At 38.4% G+C, this 23470-nt stretch overlaps 1 protein-coding gene across 8 annotated transcripts in view; it reads left to right on the top strand.

Annotated features, from left to right (window-relative positions):
* The window catches only part of rhobtb4 (Rho related BTB domain containing 4), a 64023-nt gene extending 46110 nt beyond the window's left edge, over positions 1-17913 (top strand). For 6 of the 8 annotated variants that reach the window (XM_079815075.1, XM_079815077.1, XM_079815078.1 and 3 more), the window contains 5 exons: positions 1738-1856; positions 11062-11212; positions 11505-11593; positions 11821-11926; positions 12922-17913. In XM_079815075.1, the coding sequence (XP_079671201.1) occupies positions 1738-1856; positions 11062-11212; positions 11505-11593; positions 11821-11926; positions 12922-13103 (647 nt within the window). In that variant the 3' untranslated portion in view covers positions 13104-17913. The remainder of the gene's footprint in view (positions 1-1737; positions 1857-11061; positions 11213-11504; positions 11594-11820; positions 11927-12921) is intronic. The other 2 variants (XM_079815079.1, XM_079815073.1) reach the window with 1 other exon arrangement.
* The last annotated feature ends 5557 nt before the right edge of the window (positions 17914-23470 follow it).

Here is a 23470-nt window from a genome sequence, read left to right as displayed (position 1 = left end):
TTAACTGTAAAGGCCCAGATATAGTTCAATATGAAGTCATTTTGAACAAATTGAAGCCAAATCAGTGGAACTCTTCTCTGGTTCATTTCTTCTGTTGAGTCCGTCGAGGTCTTTTAAGCAATCTATTGCATAAAGTGCTATATAAATAAACATGACGTGACTTTACTGGAGTGCTCTCAGCCTTGTGGGTGGTGTTTTATGTTCGCTAACAGTATACCGCTGCTCACGTATTTCGAACTTCTTTTTACCCCTAAGCAAAGAACGAAAAAGAACTTGGCCGTGAGTATATCGGGGCCTTAAGGACTTTGCCTCCTCATTTCAGAACACCACTGCACGACACTCCTATCTATCTATCTATCTATCTATCTATCTATCTATCTATCTATCTATCTATCTATCTATCTATCTATCTATCTATCTATCTATCTATCTATCTATCTATCTATCTATCTATCTATCTATCTATCTATCTATCTATCTATCTATCTATCTATCTATCTATCTATCTATCTATCTATCTATCTATCTATCTATCTATCTATCTATCTATCTATCTATCTATCTATCTATCTATCTATCTATCTATCTATCTATCTATCTATCTATCTATCTATCTATCTATCTATCTATCATCTATCTATCTATCTATCTATCTATCTATCTACTCTGAGAAACTGAATCAAGTCTTTTGGGGTAAAAAAAGAATGAATGAACAGTTCTAATTGATTCTTTTGATTAAGTAACTGTCCTAATCTTTAGGAACTGCTGGTGTTATTGGCTTGCTAATCTCCTTCACCTGTCAGTGTGTCACATTCAAAAGGTTTTCGTAGTGACACCATTGACTTGAGTCTCATGAGTTCTATTTTCAATTCAAGAATCCTGTGGAATTGGAATAGAATAGTTCATCATACTCTAGTCTAGAGCAGTCAATTTGCACAATTCGTCTTTCCTTCATTCAGTCTCTGTGTTTATTTTTGAGGAAATACCCAGTGGAGTGCTTTTAAAATATCCCTTTATTGCTGGCAATGAATATTTGCATATTGTAAACATGTTTGCATTTCTGCTTTGTGGTGTTCTGTGTTGCTTTATCTCCGTTATTGTCATGTCTTGTGTGTTGCATGTTTGTCATGTTTAACCTTTTAATAATTAACCTCAACACTCCTGTACCCTCCACTTCCACCTGTTTATTTCATTGCATCATCTGCAATTGTCATAATCTCATTACCCAACCATGAAGGTGCTTCTCTTATGTTTGAAAACCAGAATGTTTTTCATCTCAATTGTGGCCTGAAGACTGCTTGAACATTCCCTAAGGGTATGGTGAAGTCTAGAAACCGAATCATTAGAGATTTATTTGCTTCCCCCCTCAAAATCAGCATTGAATTTAATTAGGTGCAGTTTTCCCCATCATGCCATCCTGACACCTGCAGCATAATGCTAAGCAACCTGTCCAACATCATCTGCTGTTTAACATAATTAGTGAGCCACAGTGGGCAGTCTCTAAAGGATTTGCTGCGAAAATAAATTTGCACCCTATATGGTCCCAGTCTGTCCCTCCCTTCACTTTTTCTGTCTTCTTATACTTAGCCTTGTCAATCTGTCTATTTATTATCGGTCTGTGTGTCTATCTGTCTTCTCGTCTGTCTCTTTGTGTTCGTCCGTCCACCTGTCTCCCCCTCTGTAGCCTCGACTCTGTGACACACGCCGAGATGTGTGCTCTTTTCCTCCCGGTTTTAGATGTGGTGTTTCGATTAGACGATGGATATCTGCCAGCCCACAAGCCACTGCTCATCTCAAGCTGTGATTGGATGGCAGCCATGTTTCGTGGATCCTTCATGGAGAGCTACATTGAGGAGGTGAGCAGAGATTTTAGTGATTTCATATTCCAGACGTGAGCCGGCGTGATGCGACAAAATCAAATAGAATCCATTTTGGTAACACTTTATTTTAAGGTGACAGTTATACTTATGTACTTACTATTGTAATAACAGTAAATTATGCATAATAACAAGTAACTAACCCTAAACCAAACCCTAACCGTAACTCTATAGTAAGTACCTGTAGTTCATTAATATTACTCTTACTAAGTAAGTAAGTAAGTAAGTACAATGTAACTATGTCACCTTAAAATAAAGTATAAACCATTATAATCAGTGATGCTGTCTACACCAGATGCAACACAACACAACAAATTGATGTCTTGTTTTATTTCTGACATACTCTAAATGCTCATGCAACTTCTGACATGAAGAACACATTTTCAACAGTCACTGTCATATCCGGTGTAGGCACGGTGGTGTTAATACCGGTACTTTTGACATCAGTAGTCTATGTCATATGGGTTTAAAATTGGCTATAACTATTTCTCATTTTTAAAAAGTTTCACTTAAATGTATCTACGGAACCACAAAGTAATGATTAGACTCAGTCACCTTGATCCTTCCTACCCTGGAGCTCTGACAGATCCCACTAAAAAAGTGGCACAGGTAGTTAAAACTAGGCCACCTCTATGACAGCCTGACCCACATTGATGCAGCTGCGACAGGATACCATCTCATCCATATGGATGAATTAACAGCCCCGCAGGACTAAACAGGCCTCTGAGGAAAGTGCTCCAGGCAGACTGATGCTGAGAGGTTTAAGGAGATCCTGTGCCAGCGGGAACACATGCTGAGATATAGCTGCTTTCTGTCTGTGCTCCTGTATCCAAGAGAGGGAAACTAGAAGGAGTCTAGAAAGATTTATTTGCAGTGATTGAGGTTGTAAACCAAATTTAGGAGTTGGTCTAGTTTTGACATCATGCTAGAGTCAAATTATTATAGGTTTGTTGAATTATCAGTTGTAATAGTTGTACTTTTTAAAAAAATGATATGGCTATATGAGTTTCCTTTTGATAAAGAATTAAATTACCTATATTATTGTCACGGGTGGTTGCAGGCAGACAGACGAAGACTATGAATAAAGTTCAACAACAGGTTTTAATAATAATATTCCTTCTCCAAGCAGACAGGCAAACAGGCAGGCGCAACACACGCTATAAATAACAGAGATTGGACAAAGACAGGCTGCGTCCAAAAAACCTAGACAGCTGACTTGTTGCCTCGCTGACTTATCAGACAATGACTCTGCAGGTAGCATTTGTGCATGAAGGCCAAAACTGATTTCGGACGGACTTCTGAGGCAGCCTAACAGTTTAATGATGCAAAATAGAGAGAGCTTTGGTGAGAATTAAACAAATATTTAATTACTACATTACTCGATAGAAATGACATCAGAAGTGGAAAACATTTACACAGAAACTGACCAACAAACGCAACATTTGGACGGCATCTTTTTTTTGTTGCTCAACTGTCACAGAGTGGAATGCACAGGATTGTGGGATATGAAAGGCAGCAAAGGATACATATATGCTGCCTTCATACTTGACCAAATCTCTCAGGAGACATGAAGTGAAGCTAACAATAGATTCGGACGTGCCTTGATGCCTTCCTACCTTGAAATGTGTCCCCTGAAGGCAGCATTTTCCAGGTTTTGGATGCAGCCAGAGTGAACAGGAGGAACTTAAGTAGAAAACACAAACCAGGATAATTAATAGTACACAGCTGACACATATGAACTAATAATGATGGTTACTTAGGACACGTGACAAATGATAACAAACCGAAAGTACATGAAAACAACACTAAACTGAACACAACTGTGACAATTATGTTGTTATAACTTTTCAGACCATATACAGTGCCTATACAATTTTTTATGTTTTTGAAAGAAGTCTCTTTTTCTCACCAAGGCTGCATTCAAAAAAACACATAAAAAAAAAACTGTAAAACAGTAATATTCTGAAATATTATTGCCATTTAAAATAATTACTTTCTATTTTAATATATTTAAAAATATAATTTATTCCTCTGATGGCAAAGACATTTCTCCAGGCTGCAGTGTCAGAAAATATTTGAATATGCTGATTTGGTGCTCAAGAAACATTTCTTAAAAAAAGGAAAAATTATGCTGCTTTATATTTTTGTGGAAATGTGATTTCTTTTTCAGGAGTAAAAAAAAACAGCATTTATAACAGAAATCCTTTGTAACATATTAAATGTCACTTTTGCCAAATTTACTGTGTCCTTGCTGAATAAAAGTTTAATTTAAAAATAAAATCATAATATTGAACAGTAGTGAATATAAGGCCTAGAGAGTAAAGACATTTCCCTAGACAAGGTAGATCAAGATACCATCTGTATCTTTCTTATTTCATTGCCATGTGATATGTACAGAGCCCTAAACATGACATGCGGGATAAAAATGTATATCATGGCCACAAATTAATAATTAATTCCCACAACTTATAATAAACCAGCATGTTTTACTAATACGTTCCCTCGTTTTAAGTAAATCATGCACACTATTTACTAATTTGTGCCCTTCGGACACGAGGGACACGTAATATATTGTTCCCTTGTTTTAACGAAGTCTTAATTTGTGGCCACAAAATATATATAGTATATATATATATATATATTGTGTGTGTGTATATATATATATATATATATATATGTCTCAGTAGATAGATGCAGCAGACGAGATATGATCCATCAGCCTCTGTGTGTTTAGATTATGCTAAGTCTCATAACAAAACACGCTCATATCTTTGTTTGTGTTTCAGTGCATTGCATAGTTTGCAGTAACAGGAAGTCTGTTAGACTGGGCACTTCCTGTATTGCAGACCAAGTCACTTCCTCAACACCATCATGTGTAAAGGAAGTTTTAGTCTGTGTTTAGACGTTTCATAGTTAATTGGACTCTAAGGACTATTTTTCAGCTATATTTAAATTCATTTCATGTTAAATTACCACATGATAACCATTCCACACAGTTTTTGATAAAGTTTCACTTGTTTTCTATGGAATTATTCTGACATATCACAGTTTCTACTTGGCATAAATTTAGCTCATGCATTTTTTTATTCAAAACTATTAAGCCGGGTGTCAAAGGTAAGGTTTCGCTGTATTCCTTTCTGAGGCAGATCTCACCTGCACACTCTATCCAGGTCTATCCCAGGCACGCTCTCTGATTTCCTTGGGCTACCGGCTGTCAGCTCAAGTTCTAGAAAGACAAGCTCTCTGAGGGCAGGAACTCAGGACCGTGCTGACCAACACCCGAGGTAGAGAGACAACTAGCTGGGTTATAATTGTCCAGGCCTGCCGGTGAACAGGATCACCCTGTATAACATTACAAGCATTACAGAGAGCTAGATTTACAGCACAAGTACAAACTGATGTGGGAAATAGGATGCTGGCTGCTTTTCTATTCTGACAGCATTGGCTGAGAGTATGTCACATAGAGAGCAAAACAAGGTGGCCAGAGGCACGTAAACTTGGTTCTGCTTTGACAAGCTTGACATGCTCTTTGCGTTGTATTTTAAGGACGGGGTATAATAGTTTGATTTTAAAGGGATACTTAACCCAAAAATGAAGATTCTCTCATAATTTTCTCATCCTCATGCCGTCCCAGATGTACTGTATATATCTTTCTTCAGATGAACACAAACCGATTTTTAGAAAAATATTCCATCTATGCGAGTCCATGTAATGCAAATGGATAGATTCCTTGACACTTCAGAAACATGCAAAACGAACAGTAATCCATACAACCCTAGTTGATGGATCAATGTCTTCTTTAGCAAAACGATAGGTTTGTTTGAGAAAAATACTAAGTGATGTGTAAGCAAAGAGTTTCACAACATGCTTCCACAGGGGTGCTGCTAGCAATTGCCGGAAATGCAGAAATAAGCCGTAGTTTTGTTTTATTTGTTACTTTTTGGTAGATTATACATTTATAATTTCTATTATATTACTAATAAAACCGATCTCTGGGGGCCCCAAAAGTGCGTGGGCCCTTAGAATTGTCCTAACTTTCCCTCCCCCTTAGCGGTGCCCCTGCGCTTACATCAAGCATGTATGATATGTTGGTCTGAAAGCGATAGTTTATAGTTTAAAAAGGTTTCGATTCAGAAGACATTGATTCATCAACTGGAGTTGTATAGATTACCGTCGTGTTCGTTTTGTGTGGCTTTTGAATTGCCAACTTTGAGGGTTCCATTCACTTGCATTATATGGGACATCTGGTATGGCAAGAGGGTGAGTGAATGATGAGAGAGTTTTCTTTTTTTTTCAGTCAGTGATGGTTTGGGGTGCCATGTCATCTGCTGGTGTTGGTCCACTGTGTTTTCTGAGGTCCAAGGTAAATGCGCACGGCTCAGCCTCTGGCATTCATAACGGAGCCGTGCTGAGAAAGTGAGTGTTTCAACTTTTCAATGAATTCCTATGAAAGTTTAGCTTCCATATGCGATCTAAGAACGCACCAGACTGGACGTGCTGTATATGACTGCCGCGCTTACCTCAGCTCTGTTCTCTCGTGATGAATGAAATCTGACTCCTGCTCCTGCTGCATTTGTCTCGTGACTTTCGTTCGGCTTACTCACACGTTATTGAAAAGACACATTCAGTTTTTAATTGTAGTGTTTATTCTCTAGCTGAACGAAATTATTGTATTACTATAAAAATGAAACCGACGTTGGGGTGGAGCCGCGGTGGGCAGCGAAGCAAGTGCATTCTGGGAGTTGTTGTCTTTCATCCCCATGAGACAAAAATACATTTTCTGTCTTTTCACAGTCTAGAAGGCACCAAATAAACATAATCTACATAAATGACCCAGTTTAAATACAAAGCTTAATGCTAAATCACTGAAGTAACCCTTTAATGTATTTGATGTCTATTTTGGTTGACACTGCCTCAAAGTTAGTTACTGTTCTAACTAATGGACATACAGACATTTTTTTCAGTGTTATTTCAATTTTTATTTTAATTCTTTGTATACCGGCATTTCACTTAAAAGTGTCCCTCTGGTGCCTAATTCTTAGCTTTAAGCAACAATTGCTTCAGAAATGTTCACTGGGCTTTGTAAATGCTCAATGTTAAAAAAAATGAAGCCTGTGCCATACATAATGATGTGAGGCAAAGAGCAAGCCAAATGACTTGGTCCTCATCTCCTCTGGTCTGGCACACTAGCTCTACACACTACACAGTGTAGCGACTGGCTGTAGTGAACACTGTACTATTTTTAGAATGAGGTTTTGAATATAGCGAGCCCTGTCACTGTCTGTACAGCAGCCAGTACTGAAGGTGTTGTATAACCAGATTTAAAGACCTTGCAAGACCTCAAGGGGGCAAATATTTTGAAAGTATCATTCAGTTGAGTAAAGTCTGATCATTCACCCGTAAGTGGATCTTTTTTTAAAGTAGAGTCTTTGCTCAAATGTTTCTTGTGTATAGCTGCACATTATTGTTGCATCAGTTTGTGACGCACAGAGTCAAGAGTTGTCCTTGATTGATCTACCACATGCAAGCTTTACTCTAGTGTGTGTTTAGAAATATTTCTCAAGGTTTCTGAGTTTAGGCAGAACATAAGAAAACAACTTTAAAAATACATACAAAGTCTGCACTGCTTCTGCATTTGAGTGTTATTTATAGGTCTTTTTATGTACGTTTACATCACATGAAATTCAATGCAAGTCTCAGGAACTGTTCAGAAACGGTTCCAGAAGACTGTTCTCTGTTTATTTTTTAAGGCAGGAAGTGTCTGAACATATGGGAGACGCTCAGGTGTCAGAATTCCTTTCAGCAATATCATACTTCTGAGTGTGATTAGCACAAGGCAGAGCGGAAGCTCAAATCTGAGAAGGTGTCACATTTTTCCCACGAGACAAAAACGAAGTGAAAATGTAGATGATGAAGGCGGAGACTGTGGTTTCGCTGCACTGCAGTTCTTAGTTGATGAAAAGGAGTCTGGTTGCTCTTGATAGGTGACCACTTCCTCCGTAACACACATTGTCCTGGGTCTTGACCCCTTTTTCTTCTCAAGGTAGTTCTATGCAGTTTTATTGTTTTTCTCAATTCCTCCTCTTCCAAGGAACAACAAATTAAACACAGATTATTAATAATAATATCACAATTTAATTCAAGTTACATATTAAGTCAGTTAAAATTAAGATTATATATATATATATAATAAAAAAAACTTATAATCTGATAACCGATATGGTATTTATATACTGTGCAGTGTGCCCTGTGCCTCCCTTCAACTGTGTCCGCTAAATCTATAGAGTTTGACTATGCTTGGAGGATTGAGGCGCACACAATTTCCATTCAATCTTAGCACCATTGTTATCTTTGGGGGGTTTTTTTATCAGGAAGTTACCTACTGTGTCTCCTCTGCGTCTTTTAAGTCTGCCCTTTAGCCATAATGAGAGGTCATATTCACACTGACATTCTGTTAATTGGCTTTGAGACAGACAGGTGAAGGGCACCCCTAGGCTTCTGAAGTACCGCTGAGCGTCACCTTGTTACACCCCAATGTACCATCTCTGACCTATAGAATCTGTCGCTTGCACCCACCAACTACTATGTGGCGGAAGCAGAACAGATTTTGTTGTGACAGTTGTTGTGGTTTGATGCATTTTGAGTTTTGCACTTGTTGTTTAATTCACAACTCAGTGGAGTTTAGGGTAAGTAGACACATCTATTCATTTCTGAACTGGATGTATGTGCTATTTGAAGCATTATAAAGAAGATGTTACTCATATTGAGTACTATTTTTAGAGGACAAACCTTACACAAGATAAAGACACTGGTGCTAGTGGTTTCCAGGTTGCTACAAGCATCTGCGCTCTATAAGTGTTCAGTCCTCAAAAAGGGTAACAGCAGAGGCAATTAAATCCACTCCATCCTGTCCTAATTCACAGAGGAACAACTACTTAGTCTGAGCATGACGACAGCATAAGGAGAAGGTTGCCATGGATTGATTCATTGGCCTGGCACTTTCCTCTTTGTGTCCCTGCTGAAAGCTCTCCCCTAATTCCTTGCCTGTTCCTTGGAGCTGAAAGAATAAGCATGCCTTTGTTTGCTCTCTACCCTTCAGCCAATGCAGAGTCAAAACATAGACTCTCCTGCCTTTTAGCTTTGGTGTATGTGATTTTGGTTATGAATGGCGTTGGACATGGAAATGATGTAATGTGGCCTCCAGAGATCTCACCAGTGTCATGTATGCTCCTAAATCTACCATAATAGTACAATGGCTAAAATTGGCAGAGCGCTAAAATGAAGGATGAGTTAAGTGGTCCCACAATTGAGAGTAATTTGTGAAATGCAGTACTGTTCAAAAGTGTTTTGGAAAGAAGTCTTTTTAATTTGATCAGAAATACAGTAAAAACAGTTCATTTATTTAAATATAATTATAATTTTAAAAAGAACTGTTTTCAATTTTATTAATTCTATTATATTTCTATATATTTTAATATTTTCTATTTTAAAATGTAATTTATTTCTGTGATGGTAAAGCTGAATTTATCATCATTACTCCAGTCTTCAGTGTCACATGATCCTTCACAAATCATTCTAATATGATGATTTGCTGCGCAATAAATATGTATTATTTTTATTATTAATGATCAAAAAAATTTTTTGTGAAAACTGTAATACTTTTTCAGGATTCTTGTATAAATAGAAAGTTAAAAATAACAGGATTTATTTTAAATAAATTTTTTTAGTTTTAAAGAATTTAATGCGTCTTTGCTGAATAAAAGTTTGAAGAAAAATCTCGCTAACCCCAAACTTTTGAAAGGTAGTGTGTGCTTGTACTAACATGATGTACGTCTATACACTAAAAGCAGGATAATACAGTAAGTTACAGGGGTTATGAAACATCATAAATTTAAATTGGTGCACCAAGTGGATGTTTTGAATATGTATACTTAACCCCTTAACTGTCACCTCTCTTTTTGAGAATAGTCATGAAAATGCACTATCCAAACTTTTAAAGGGCTGTAATTCAAAAATGCTTTGGAATATAGACTTATGTCATATGTCTGACCAAGTTGTGTTCCAAATTTGAAGTTGATATTCAAAAAATTGAAGTCCCCATGAGATTTTGTTTAGGCGCTATACCAAAAATAGCCACCGGGTGTCATCCACATTCCATTGGTTGTTTGATGCATTTTCCTGTAAATTTCTGTCCAAATATCACTACCATCACAAAACAGTCCCCAAATATGGAACCTTGAGACTCGGACCTTTCCGACGATATGTGTTTTGTCAAGATTAGAAAAGATTTTGATTATAAAGTAGTTAAAATACATTTTGTTATATGAAACATGACACCGCCCGCTAGGGGAGGAGCCCGCTAGAAGAATTTAGAGTACCGTTTCCATGGTAATGCAACGTCTGATTTCAAAACGGTTTTCACAGGATGAATTTTGAGTTCGTAAGCTTTAGAATTATACCTAATTTATGATAATTACTAAAATATATTATACGAAAAAAAGAGCGCCAGGCGTCCTGCCAGCGGGGACGGTGACAGTAAATATGCATATGGTGTCAAATTTGCCATAGCAGTATACAGGAAATGAGACTGACTGAATGTTGTGTATTACTTCAGTAAAGCATATTCTGTGTTCACAGTTAACGTATATGATGACAGTCTATCCTGTAGGCTGGGTTGTTGGCTCTTGTTTATGCAGAGACCAGGTTTCCCGTAGCGACAAGCCCACAGGGTTTTTTCCATAGCTTTAAGCTGAGACTGTCAACGGTTTCACACAGTGCTTTAATCTCCTGAAGGATGAAAGACCCCTTGTGGAGGCCGCTGCCCTCGCCCTTCTATCGCTCTCCCAGACCCCTTCCTCCACAAGCCTTCCTGGACAAATACATCCCTTTCTAACCGCTTTCTTGGCCACTCCGGGTTCTGCCATATCAACAAGAAGGCCTCCTCTAATGGTCTGCGGCCAGGACCATGCAGGTCTCAATAGGGGAGAGGTGTGGAGCAGATTGTTTCATCCCTGGATCAATCTGCTTCTCGACCCATGTCCTGGAGATGAGCTATGAATAAACATCCCTCAGCATGGGTTATGAAATCTGTTTACACAAACTTTTGTTAATAACTTTGAACTGTGAACACTTGTTTTTTGCTAACCCCCAAGTCTTTTTTCTTCTTCTTTGTTTCTGTTTTCAGGTGTCTATCCCCAACACCAGTTGTGCCTGTATGAGAGCCGTTCTGGAGTTTCTCTACTGTGGTGTATTGACACCATCACCTGAACTGGAGGCAATGGACCTTATAATACTAGCTAACCGCCTCTGTCTTCCCCGTCTTGTAGCTCTAACAGGTAGGTTTGATAATGGCTCTATGTTTACCTGAAGGCAGACAGCGTATCTTGAAAAAACACTGTATTATTCTGTAGTTAATGGGCCTGGGAAGAGGAAAAAAATATTTTTCATAAAATAAATATTATCTACAACTAAACAATAGCATGTAGTATTGTTTAAAAATACACCGGTGAAGGTGAGAATTTTTTCACTGTTGATGACTTTGTCATGAAGTATTTTTTTTGTCAAATTATTAACCATTAAGCCTTATGGCTGACATATTAACATGTGGTGTTTTGCCATGGTCTACAGAACAACATGCCATTGAGGATTTGTTGCAGTTGTCCGTTAAAGGGGTGGACATTGATGGACATGTGCTGGCCTATCTGGAGATGGCTCAGGTAACATTAATAAAGATGAACAAACGAAGCCTTTTATAGAATGTAAAGGACACTGAGTAATGAAGTGGCATTATAACCATTGGAGCACATTACAGAATTGCCATTCATTCATAGCAGCTTACTCCATTCTAGTTCATAGGATGAACACACTTTGCTTTTCAAATGACCCTCATTGAGAGAAATCACACTGTGCCAAATTGCCAACTCTTTTTTTCTGTCTGCTGTAGTTCCACAATGCCAAACAGCTCTCTGCCTGGTGTCTGCATCACATCTGCACCAACTACAATAGCGTTTGTCGCAAGTTCCCTAAAGACATGAAGACTATGTCTCCTGGTAAGGGGCAAGAAGTGTTTTTATTTATTTATTTGATTTATATTATGTATAAATAAATTCAGCAAGGACACTTAAATTGATTAAAAATGTCAGTAAAGACAAAAAATTCTGTTCATCCTTTAAAAAAATGGTCAAACTTTCCACAAAAATATTAAGCAGCACAACCATTTTCAACGGAGATAATAATAAGAAATGTTTATTGAGCAGCAAATCAGCAGATTAGAATGATTTCTAAAGGATCATGTGACACTGAAGACTGGAGTAATAATGCTGAAAATTTAGCTTTGCTATCACATGAGTAAATTACATTTTAAAGTATGTTAAAATAGAAAAAAAAGTTATATTCAATTGTAATAATATTTTACAATATAGCTGTTTTTATTATTTTTGATCAAATAAATGTCTTGGTGAGGTGAGCAAAAGAAACTTTTCAGAAACATAAAAAAATATGATGTATATATATTGCATGGTATTGTGTATATATATATATATATATATATGTATATATATATATATATATATGTGTATATATATATATATATATATATATATATATATATATATATATATATATATATATATATATATATATATATATATATATATATATATATATATATATATATATATATATATATATACGTTTTTGTCCTGTACGCTGCACTATACTATACATATTTTCTTAATCAGTATCATTATTTAATCAAGTTAACATATCTTTATTATGTAATAATGTACATATCTTTATGTAATAATAAAGATATATATGAATAAAAAACTACTTTCCATTGGGATAAGAAAAATAAACTTAATAAGAAAAAACAAGAACATAATTTTTTACACCATTTGCAAAACAGCACGGAGTATCTAGCTAGCATAATATCTTGTTTCTCAAGTAATTGGATCTTGTTGTAAGGATTTTTTAGATATTTTTACTGAAAAAACCAAGACACAAATACTGGAAATGATTTTTATCTTCTCATTTGTTCTTCCAGAAAACCAGAAACACTTTGAGAAGTATCGCTGGCCCCCTGTTTGGTTCCTGAAGGAGGAAGACCGCTACCTCCGTTCTCAAAAAGAGCGGGAGCGAGAGGAAGAGATTCTACGCAAGCAGCACACCAAACGGGGCTGGTGCTTCTGGAGACATCCATCCTCCTCAACACCCCACATCTCCTGAGGGTCTGCCTCCATCCATCCATTCAAACCCCCAATACCCCTCACCCTCATTTCAGTCCAGAGGCATGTAGCCAAGCCTGGGGAGCCCTGTTTTTGCTTCAGTGCGTCTGTCCCGACTGCTGGAAGCGAGTCCGGGGCCTCTTTGCCTCTGAGCTTTTGCCTTCCCTCCCAATGCTGGGCCTTAGCGGGCTGCCAGCCATAAGAGCTCAGAGCGTGTGTCGTTAAACGGAAGAAGGCTTGGAGAAAGTCTTAAATCTTTCTCACTCTCAATGTTGCGTGTTCTAGTGTGCGAATGCAACAGGTCTTGTCGCAGCATCACATAGGGAATGCCATCATTGCAGTGACCTGCTTTCGCCTCCTAAGACTGTTATTATTATACAAGACCACACACACGCACACACTCACACCAGCACCCTGTCTGAGCGCTGGCGCCCGGCACACGGATGCTGCATGGTGCTGCTGTGTTAAGCTTTTCTCTGTGAGACCTATTTCTGGGAAAACCGTCATGTCCAATGCCTACAAGCTGAAACATAGCTTAGCTTTGAATACAACTAGCAACTAAAATGGCGGCAGGGATATATACTTTTTTGTTGTTGTTGTTGTTGTTGTTGTTGTTAAAATAAAGGGGTGTTAACTGCCCCTGCCTACATTCTTAGTAAAAAATTCTCCATTTCGGATCTTCCATTGCCCCATATTGGCTCTGAATACCAATTGTGTTGCCTACTGAAGAACTATTTTTCAGATTACTTGTCCTGTCACTAACTTTGTTCATGTGGTACAATAGAAAGTGTAGTTCAGGTCTGTCACTCATAAAAAGTCTCTAGGACAGCACCAAAGACAGACAGGCAAGTCATTCAAACACAAACGCCTTACCAAAATCTTCTGAAATGAAAACTTGACAGCAAGTAAAATAAAAAAATTAGGGCTATTTTTACCACTGCCAGGAGAGCATTAACAGTCACCGCTGTTATATGACATTCTTTTCGACTGAGTTTTGTGATATGACCACTAGCAAGCTCTTTAACTTGCTTGCCTTTCACCTCCACCCCTGGGGGGCGCCCATGCCTTCTGAGTTTACCCTTTTTTAGAAAGTATTAGCTATTTGTCCGTCAATCCTTGGTCAGATCTTCACATCCTTGTGAAATACACTCATTTTTGTAGCACTAAATCAGTTTTGGCTATTGGCGAACCAAAAAGTAGGTTGCGCTGTTTCTTGTTTCTTTCGCCGCTCCCCTCGGTTATTCCTCTGCTCCTCTACCTCTGCAGTTAGCCAAACTGAGGGAGAAACTATAGATCCACTTCCTGTAGTGTTTGATACGTTGCAGTGTGATGCTTCACTTTGCACTTTACACGTGCAGATAAAATCAGTGCTCAGGATTTTAGCCTGTTATATGTCACAGCTTTCAGCCACTAACTCTTTAAGGGACGGTCATACTAGACTTTGAGCACGCACAATTTCTTTCGTTGTGATATGTAACACGCTTAAATTCAAAATAAAAATAAATCCAAAATGTAAAAATATACAATCTACTACACTTTCAAGGAACCGCCAGATTTAATGTTTCGCCGTGATGTATCAATCTTCTGTTGTTCACACACCAATTTTGGGAAGCAGTGAAATGCAAAACTTCTTTGCTTGCCCTTGCATTTTCCGGTCTCCAGCATTCGCATCAGTATGAATGGAAGTGAACGGAACGGAAAGTGTAGCGTGACCGCCCCTTTACACAAGTGTACCTGTTTTGACAATCTTAATGACAAAATGTTCCAACATAAGCTGTAAATCAAAAGTGTATCTTCCTTTTTTGGTCGAAAAGCTTTCAATTGCAAGCTTTTTCTTCATGGAAGAAGGTTTTTGTGGTTAAACGGACAGTTCGGTTCCTTCTTTCGGATGTGCATGCACTGTGAAGCGTCATTGGCATCCGTTTGCTAGAGTCTGTCTCGACTGCCTTCCATCTGAAAACATGAGTGCCTATGACCATGTTACACTTTCCCTTCGACATTCAAGTATTTATCGGTGAAGCATGTTTGTTTTGCCTGTTTCGTGCCTTTTAAAATTGGGAGTGAATGAGAAATCAGAGACATTTTAAGTTTTCCATGCCACCCTTTTTTTTTTTATTTCTGGCTTTCTGATTTTGCTCCCTCAAGGCTGCACCCTGCTTTTCGCACCAGACGAGCAGAAATCATCAACAGCTACAAAAATAGACATGCAGAGCCGATGTGCTCTGACAGGCTGATCTGCGCATAAATAATAAATAAATTACAAAAGAAGTGGGAAAACAGAGAGCAGCCGCTTGCCATCTCTACGCTATCATTTTGACATTCACCTGTCAGAACGACTATAGGTGCATCCCATTAAGATGCTCTAGTAACGCCACTTGTGCAGTATTTATAGGGGCAGACAAATAAATGAATGTTTAGAGATTCCACTATGCCTAAAAGCTTCATAATTAGTCAAACAATGAATGTATGACCTTACTGTGTATTTTCAGACTGGCTCTGAGATCAATTGTGTACGCACAGCTTTTCTGTCTGCCCCTTAAAGTTAAAAAGCATCACCCCAGATGAGCGTTTCGAGAACACTTCAAACATCCGCATGCTTGTTGGGATCGAAAGCATTGTTGCCGTGGTGATTTTGGCACTTTTAGTTTTTTTGCACTTTTTTTGTTAGATTTGGTCTGCCTTTGATGTGCATGGCATTGACTGTTTCTTAACCTATAGCTTTTTAAAACATTTTGTAGCATGGAACGGTTTCTTCCATTTAAACGGTGCTCCTTATGGCCCTACGTATTTTGTTCTTACGTAAAAAAAAAGAAATCCCTTATACTTACTATAAGATTTTTACGTCGGTTGCTCAAAGTCTTTGTACCTTGTGCTTTAATCAAATATGCCTTTCATTGACTTTGAATTTTCTGTAGTAATTAGGAGGTTTAGTTGATTTCATAAACAGTATTAAAATGGTGCATTTGCCTTTAAAGGGAATGTTCAGCCCAAATGCAAATTCTGTCATTTATTCACCCTCCTGTTTCAGCTGTTTTGTCTGTATAGTGAAAGTCAATGGCATCCGACTCGACTTTGTTGTCCTGACAAAACAAAATATCTTTTTATCTTTTGTGTTCCACAGAATAAAAAAGTTTGGAACGACATGAGGGTGAGTAAATGATGACAGAATGTTGATTTTTAGGTGAACTAACCCTTAAAGTGAGAGATTGGTTCAGGCCCTCTACAGTGGCTAAAAAATGAAAGATCCCTGCTAACAGTATAACTGCTTGCTAAGTATGCACTTTAGCTTCAAATTTGATACCAGACAATGTTCTTTGTCAATTTTCTTTCAATTTAACAATAGTTTTGAGTGACAAATTGTACAGTATTTATCGTTGCACGTTTACAGGTAAGATGTGCATGGGAGCGCTAACTTGTATGTAATTATGAATAACTGTAGCTTTGATTACTAAGGAATTATCCTGCACTTTTGTCCCGCTGAAAAAGAAACTAGCCCTGATTGCAAAAGTCCATCCTGAACTCTCACAGATAGACTGAATGTTTATCATGTCCATTATTGACACATTATGGTTGTGCGGTAGTTAAGCCGGGGTTTTTTTTTTTTAAGCAGTACGGCAAAGAACCCACTAGTTCATAAGAACAAATGAGAGCACTTGAGAATTGTGGTCTATTCTCGTGTTACTGTGCCTTTAATTGAAGAGAAGAAACAAAAAAAACATCTTTCTGAAGAGAGGTCACTGCCTTTAGTTTTGATCAAGGTAATTGTAGTGCTCAAACACACACACTTCAGCTGACATCCAGCAGACCACCGTTCTGATCCTTCTGCATGCCTGTGGCCAGCATGTAGCAATATGTTCCTAGAGTGATGTGAAATATTTTTATGCTTTTCTCCTAACATATTGGGTGTTTGTTTTCATCCCTCTTTGGTTGCGCTGAGATGAGTGGAAATCGTGCTTGTTGTCAGCAGTGATGATCATCATACTGGTTTGGATGAGAGTGAACGTAAACACATTAAGCACATTAACGAAGTTAGAGGCACACTTGCGCCCTCTACAGTCAGCATAAGTTTCTTCTTCTTATTGTACAAGGCTAAGGGTCATATAAATGGGATATGTTACACAACATGCTCTTTGGTATGACTGGTTTGGGTGTATTTTTTCTAACATACTAATGCCAGACAGCAGTTTTTGCAGTCTCTCTCTCTCGCTCTCTCTCTCTCTTCCTCTCTTCCAACTGAAAACTCAAAATTTTTATTAAACTGGAACGGTTAACCACATCTTATGCTTGTAAAAGTAATAATCTGACCTCAGGTCATGGGCAGAGACCACTTCGAGCCCTTGTTAGTTGCTGTTTCAACAGAGAGGCTCTCCAACCAGCTTCCTTTCTGTGCTATGAAACCGACCTTGAACTCTATGAAAGAAAAGGGCCGTATTACTTCTCTGAACAACATCTGTCAATTATAGTGGAGCACTTGCATTCCCTTTGGCAGACGCTGTCTCTCTTTCCAATTGTGTGGTGAGGTGAACTGTCTAAGTGGTCCTTGCCATTTTTTGTCTTCTTGAGGTGAGGTAGGTGTTCGGCTGACCCTTCCCTTGACCTCTCTTCCTCTTTCAAATCTGTGACTATTTAAAGCTGTTTTGCACTTTGTGGTTTTCTTTTTAACTTCTTAGTTTGATTAATTATTGTTCCTGTCCTAAAGAGTTTGTGATTCTGTAATTATTGTCCTTTTTCTGAACAAGAAAAGCACATACACAATACACACTACTAAGGGCTTTTAAAATACAAAATCAGAATGTTTTTGCTGCTGTTGCAAAAAAAAAAAAAAAAAAAAACGTTTTAATGAATCGTTTGTAATATTTTTGAACAACTGTGATTTGTACAAAATGGAGCAAAAAAGGGGTTGGAAAAGGTCATCTGTTTCAGTATTTTAATGTTTGCTTGGCTTTTAATAAAACTTAACTGAACTCTTTGAACTCATTTCTTTGTGTGGGTTTTATTTGATTTGAAATGTTAACTATATTGGCCATAATTCATAGGTTACATAAACACATTGCATTAACATTGATTACAATTTTAGCATTGTTTTAAATGTAATACATGTTCGCAGGACACAAGGTTGGCTTGCATATAATGGGACACAATTTTATGTGAGCTTTGTAAAGAATATCGAAAGCTTCTTATGTGGAAAGTCCCTACTGTTAAATGTCCTGCAGAGGGAGACATACACAGTTACATACAACTGTTTTTAAGCATTTCCTCTAGTTAAACGCCATATATATATATATACACATATATACACATATATATATATATATTTACATATATATATATACATATATACAGCGACCAGGTTTAACATTATGACCTCTGACAGCTGAAGTGAATAAAACTGATTATCTCTTCATTATGACACTTGTTAGTAGGTGGGATATATTAGGCAGCAAGTGAACATTTTGTACTCAAAGTTGATGTGTTAAAAGCAGGAAAACTGGACAAGCGTAAGGATTTGAGTGAGTTTGACAAGGGCCAAATTGTGATGGCTAGACGACTGGATCAGAGCATCTCCAAAACTGCAGCTCTCGTGGGGTGTTCCCGGTCTGCAGTGGTCAGTATCTATCAAAAGTGGTCCAAGGAAGGAACAGTAGTGAACTGGCGACAGGGTCATGGGCGGCAAAGACTCATTGATGCACATGAGGAGCGAAGGCTGGCCTGTGTGGTCCGATCAAACAGACGAGCTACTGTAGCTCAAATTGCTCAAGAAGTTATTGCTGGTTCTGATAGGAAGGTGTCAGAATACACAGTGCATCGCCGTTTGTTGCGTATGGGGCTGCATAGCCGCAGACCATTCAGGGTGCCCATGCTGACCCCTGTCCACTGCCGAAAACAGTGGGCACGTGAGCATCAGAACTGCACCACGGAGCAATGGAAGAAGGTGGCCTGGTCTGATGAATCACATTTTCTTTTACATCACGTGGATAACCGGGTGCGTCGCTTACCTGGGGAACACATGGCACCAGGATGCACTACGGGAAGAAAGCAAGCTGGCGGAGGTAGTGTGATGCTTTGGGCAATGTTCTGCTGGGAAACCTCGTGTCCTGCCATCCATGTGGATGTTACTTTGACACGTACCACATACCTAAGCATTGTTGCAGACCATGTACACCCTTTCATGCAAACAAATTTCCCTGGTGGCTGTGGCTCTTTCAGCAGGATAATATGCGCCCTGCTACAAAGCAAAAATGGTTCAGGAATGGTTTGGGGAGCACAACAACGAGTTTGAGAGGTGTTGACTTGGCCTCCAAATTCCCCTGATCTCAATCCATTCGAGCATCTGTGGGATGTGCTGAACAAACACGTCCGATCCATGGAGGCCCCACCTCGCAACTTACAGGACTTAAAAGATCTGCTGCTAACATGTTGGTGCCAGATACCACAGCACACCTTCAGGGGTCTAGTGGAGTCCATGCCTCGACGGGTCAGGGCTGTTTTGGCAGCAAAAGGGGGACCAACACAATCTTAGATGTTATGTTATGCTTGATCGGTGTATATATATATATATATATATATATATATATATATATATATATATATATATATATATATATATATATATATATATATATATATATATATATATATATATATATTCTAGCTGGCTCTTGTGTTAAGACTCCTTCACAAAATAGCTGAGTCATCAAAAAGTTACTGCCTTCCTTCCCCAAGTCCTTTAAATGCCAAGACAGAATCAGATCAAAATCTCAGTCTCCAGAGGAGATTTAAGAAAACAGTTTGAGGTTATTGGTCGTCATGCAAACACATTCATGGTAACGATTTCCTTAAAGGGGTGGTTGCATGCGATTTCACTTTTTAAACTTTAGTTAGTGTGTAATGTTGCTGCTTGAGCATAAACAGTATCTGCAAAGTTATAGCGCTGAAAGTACAATGCAAACAGAGATATTGTCTTTTAAAGTTATGGCAGTTTATTGCCTACAAAAACGGCCGGTTTGGACTACAACAAGCTTCTTCCCGGGTTAGTGACATCATAAACCCTTGCTATTAACATAAACACTGCCCCCGCGAACACGCAACAAAGTGGGCGAGGCCACACCGCAGTCATTACGAAAGAGAGAGAGCTGTTGCAGAACTACAAACTACATTTGGCCATCTAACCAATCTAAGACCATTGCGTTTTTCGGAGGGATGGGCTTCATAGAAGCAGGAAGCAAATGAGCCGTTCAAAGGACAGTGGAGACAGCGGTGTGGAATAAAGGTAAAATATAAGAATAATACGGCGTTTAAAAAAAAAAGAAGTATTAAGACATGTCATTCTGCGCCCCATAAACACAACCAAGCCTAGAAAAAAACCACGGAACCACCCCTTTAAGACTTTACAATAAGGTTTAATTTGTTAACATTAGTTAACTACATTAGTTAACATGAACTTTTAACAATACTTCTACAGCATTTATTAATTTACAGTAGTTCATGTCAATCAACCTCAACATTTACTAATATATTTTCAAGTTCTAAAGTTGTATATGCACTGTGAACTAACATGGATGAATATTTTGATAACATTAACTAAGGTTAATTCATGCTGTAAAAATGTATTGCTCATTGTTAGTTCATGTTAGTTAAAGCATTATCTAATGATAACAAATGAGACCTGAAATGATTTCCATGAGACATTAGCGGTTGCAGTGCTGCATTGTTTGAATCACAGGAAATAAGTCATCTCCATAAAGTGCACACTCACACACTGCAACATTTCCAGTAATACTTTGAAGGGGCAAAGCCAACACACATGCTGTAGCCTCAAAAGAGAGGGTGTCTGTATAGACGGTTGGCTAACGAGACCAGAAAGTCTCCTTGGTGTGCGTTTTTGAGACACTGATTACAGCCCTGGTGCTTGTGTCGTCAGATCTGTGACTGATGTGTTCAGTGGTGCCATGGTTTCATGACGGCCAGAAACACTCTACGAGAGCACAACGTGGTAACATTCTCATAACTCAGTGCCATGGAGATCTAGAAAAGCTTGTACTTTCTGAACTAAATGTCTTTAATTCTAAAAAAGTGCTTGAAATGTTGTTTATTTTTACTCTTTTATAAAATTGTAGGTTTTTATACAAAGCAAAACCATTATTGTTATAATAAGCTACACACCTAACCTTGCCATTGCATTCCTCATCCATTACATCATAGTCTTTTCCCACTTTAAGCAGGGATCTGAACCTTTACCCCTCATGCCATGAAGAATTAAAATTTCCCATAAACCATCAGTAAATTCCTGAAAAGGCCAAAGGCATTAAAATGTGTTTTCATCTTTTGCGGCTAGCAAACATCTCACAAACGATGTATAATGGCTGGACACAGTATGGTCTCTGTTAAACTTTAATTTAAAGTCTTGTTCTGTTAATGTCTCAGAGGTAATACGATCATAGATTGTATGGGTTAACTGAGAAGAACATCTCATTGTTCTCAAGATTTTATTGTCCAGAATGGAATTTCTCAAAATCATTCTTTAATAAATGTGTTAACCCAAGTCCAAAAACCTGAAATCAGCAAAGCAAAGTCACAGACATTCCTGACATGCATGTCTTAACTCACTCTCCCCCTCATCTTATAACAAATTCCTCTGTATTACTGATGTCCTTGTGTCTTAATACAGGGTGAATGGCAATTGTTATGAAAGCAAAAGACTCTAATTACTGGTATAATATCTGGGTATGTTTAGTCTTTCTTTGCATGCAATTATTCAGCTATCGGTTTCAGATAAATTAACCGTTTCTGGGAAGTCACTGGACTGCACAGTGTTAATCAAACCAGTGAGACAATCAATTGTGATAAAGTTAAATAATATATACTGGATGTCACAATTCACCAGTGTGAGTGCCCGTGGTTACCACAGAGGGCACTCCACCCCGGACTGTCACTCCATCAAGGACTACATCTCCCATAATCCTTTGCCCGGACTCATCAGCACTCATTGATTACATCCACCTGCACCCCATTACCTTGTTAGCTCACACTGGGTGCTTCACAATTCTTATTTGTGCATCCTCGTTTCCTTTCCTCGCCTCCTTTCCTTGTGTCTTAGCTCCACCCCTTTAGGATGCGAGGGAAGGATGCAAGGAAAAAACGTGAGGACGGAGGAATTGAATGAAGTGAAATGATAAATCCTCGCTCCCTTTAGCATCACTTCAAAGCGTTGTCAATTAATAAGGACTCTACACCGCTGGATTTAGTTTGCACGTGGGGATTCTTGAACATTGGAGATAACTATTTATATTGTAATAATTTCAACCCCTACACAATACCATATTTGTCCATATTTTATTTTATATTACCAGTTATTAACTGCTTTTTATTTGTTGTATAGTATTACAGTTTGTTTCTTTAATTTTCTTGTGCTTTGATATAATTCTGCAACTGTCAGTTGTTGTTATTTGACATACATTTGCGTCTTGTAGCTACATATAAACATAATAATAATGAATAAACTGTGGCAAGATGTGAAGGGGGAGGAGAATTTATACGTGCGTCACGTTTAGTCGATAAAACACTTCCGCAAAGGATACACCCGTGCATCCTTGCTCATGACTCCTGAGGAAGCACCCCCACATTTCTCACCTCCTCGCGGTGCAATTAGAGGGTTGAGATGTCCTACAAGATGGCTGAGCTCGGTCGGTTTCGGGTCATAGGATGGAGGACGGAGGAGCGAGGAAACGAGGAGGGATATTGAGAAGCACCCAGCATATTAGCCTGGTCATGTCTATCATTCATTGCTAAGTCTTGTTTTGTGTAACACTGCATTTATGAGCGTTTTCCCTGGTTTCATGTCTCTTGGTCTTGGATTACTTGCCCGTTCCGTGGATTACCCTTTTGCCTGTCTCTCCTGTTTTGTTTGCCTGACTGGACTGATTACCTGTTATGACCTCTTGCCTGTTTTTGACTCCGTTTGTGGATTATTCTAAAACAAAGCTGCGTTTGGATCCTCTACTCTACCTTCTGCCTTAGAGCAGTCCGTTACACTGCATGAGCTGCAGAGATGCTGAAACTTTTTTTCTGTTTTAGCGGCATTGCACAGATGTTATGTTGTGTTGCATTAAAAAAAGTCTTGCAAAGGTCACCGTGTAACGGGTTGGTGTGCACAGGAACAGGCTGAAGACTCAGACGATCAAAGTACAAACTTAAACAATGCTTAGGAACAAACAGAAAGGCAAGAAAACGCACTCCAACATCTCATGGTAACATAACAGTGTTGGACAAAGACTGAGCGAACAAGAGGAACTTAAATAGGAGACAGAACCGAGATAATTAACTAAACACAGCTGAACAGAACTTAATTAACGAGGGTAACCAAGGAAA

This window comes from Gobio gobio, assembly GCF_949357685.1.
Source record: "Gobio gobio genome assembly, chromosome: 4".
Classification (NCBI taxonomy): domain Eukaryota; kingdom Metazoa; phylum Chordata; class Actinopteri; order Cypriniformes; family Gobionidae; genus Gobio; species Gobio gobio.
The sequence above is the reverse complement of the archived record's forward strand: the minus strand, read 5'-3'. Positions and strand labels throughout refer to the sequence as shown.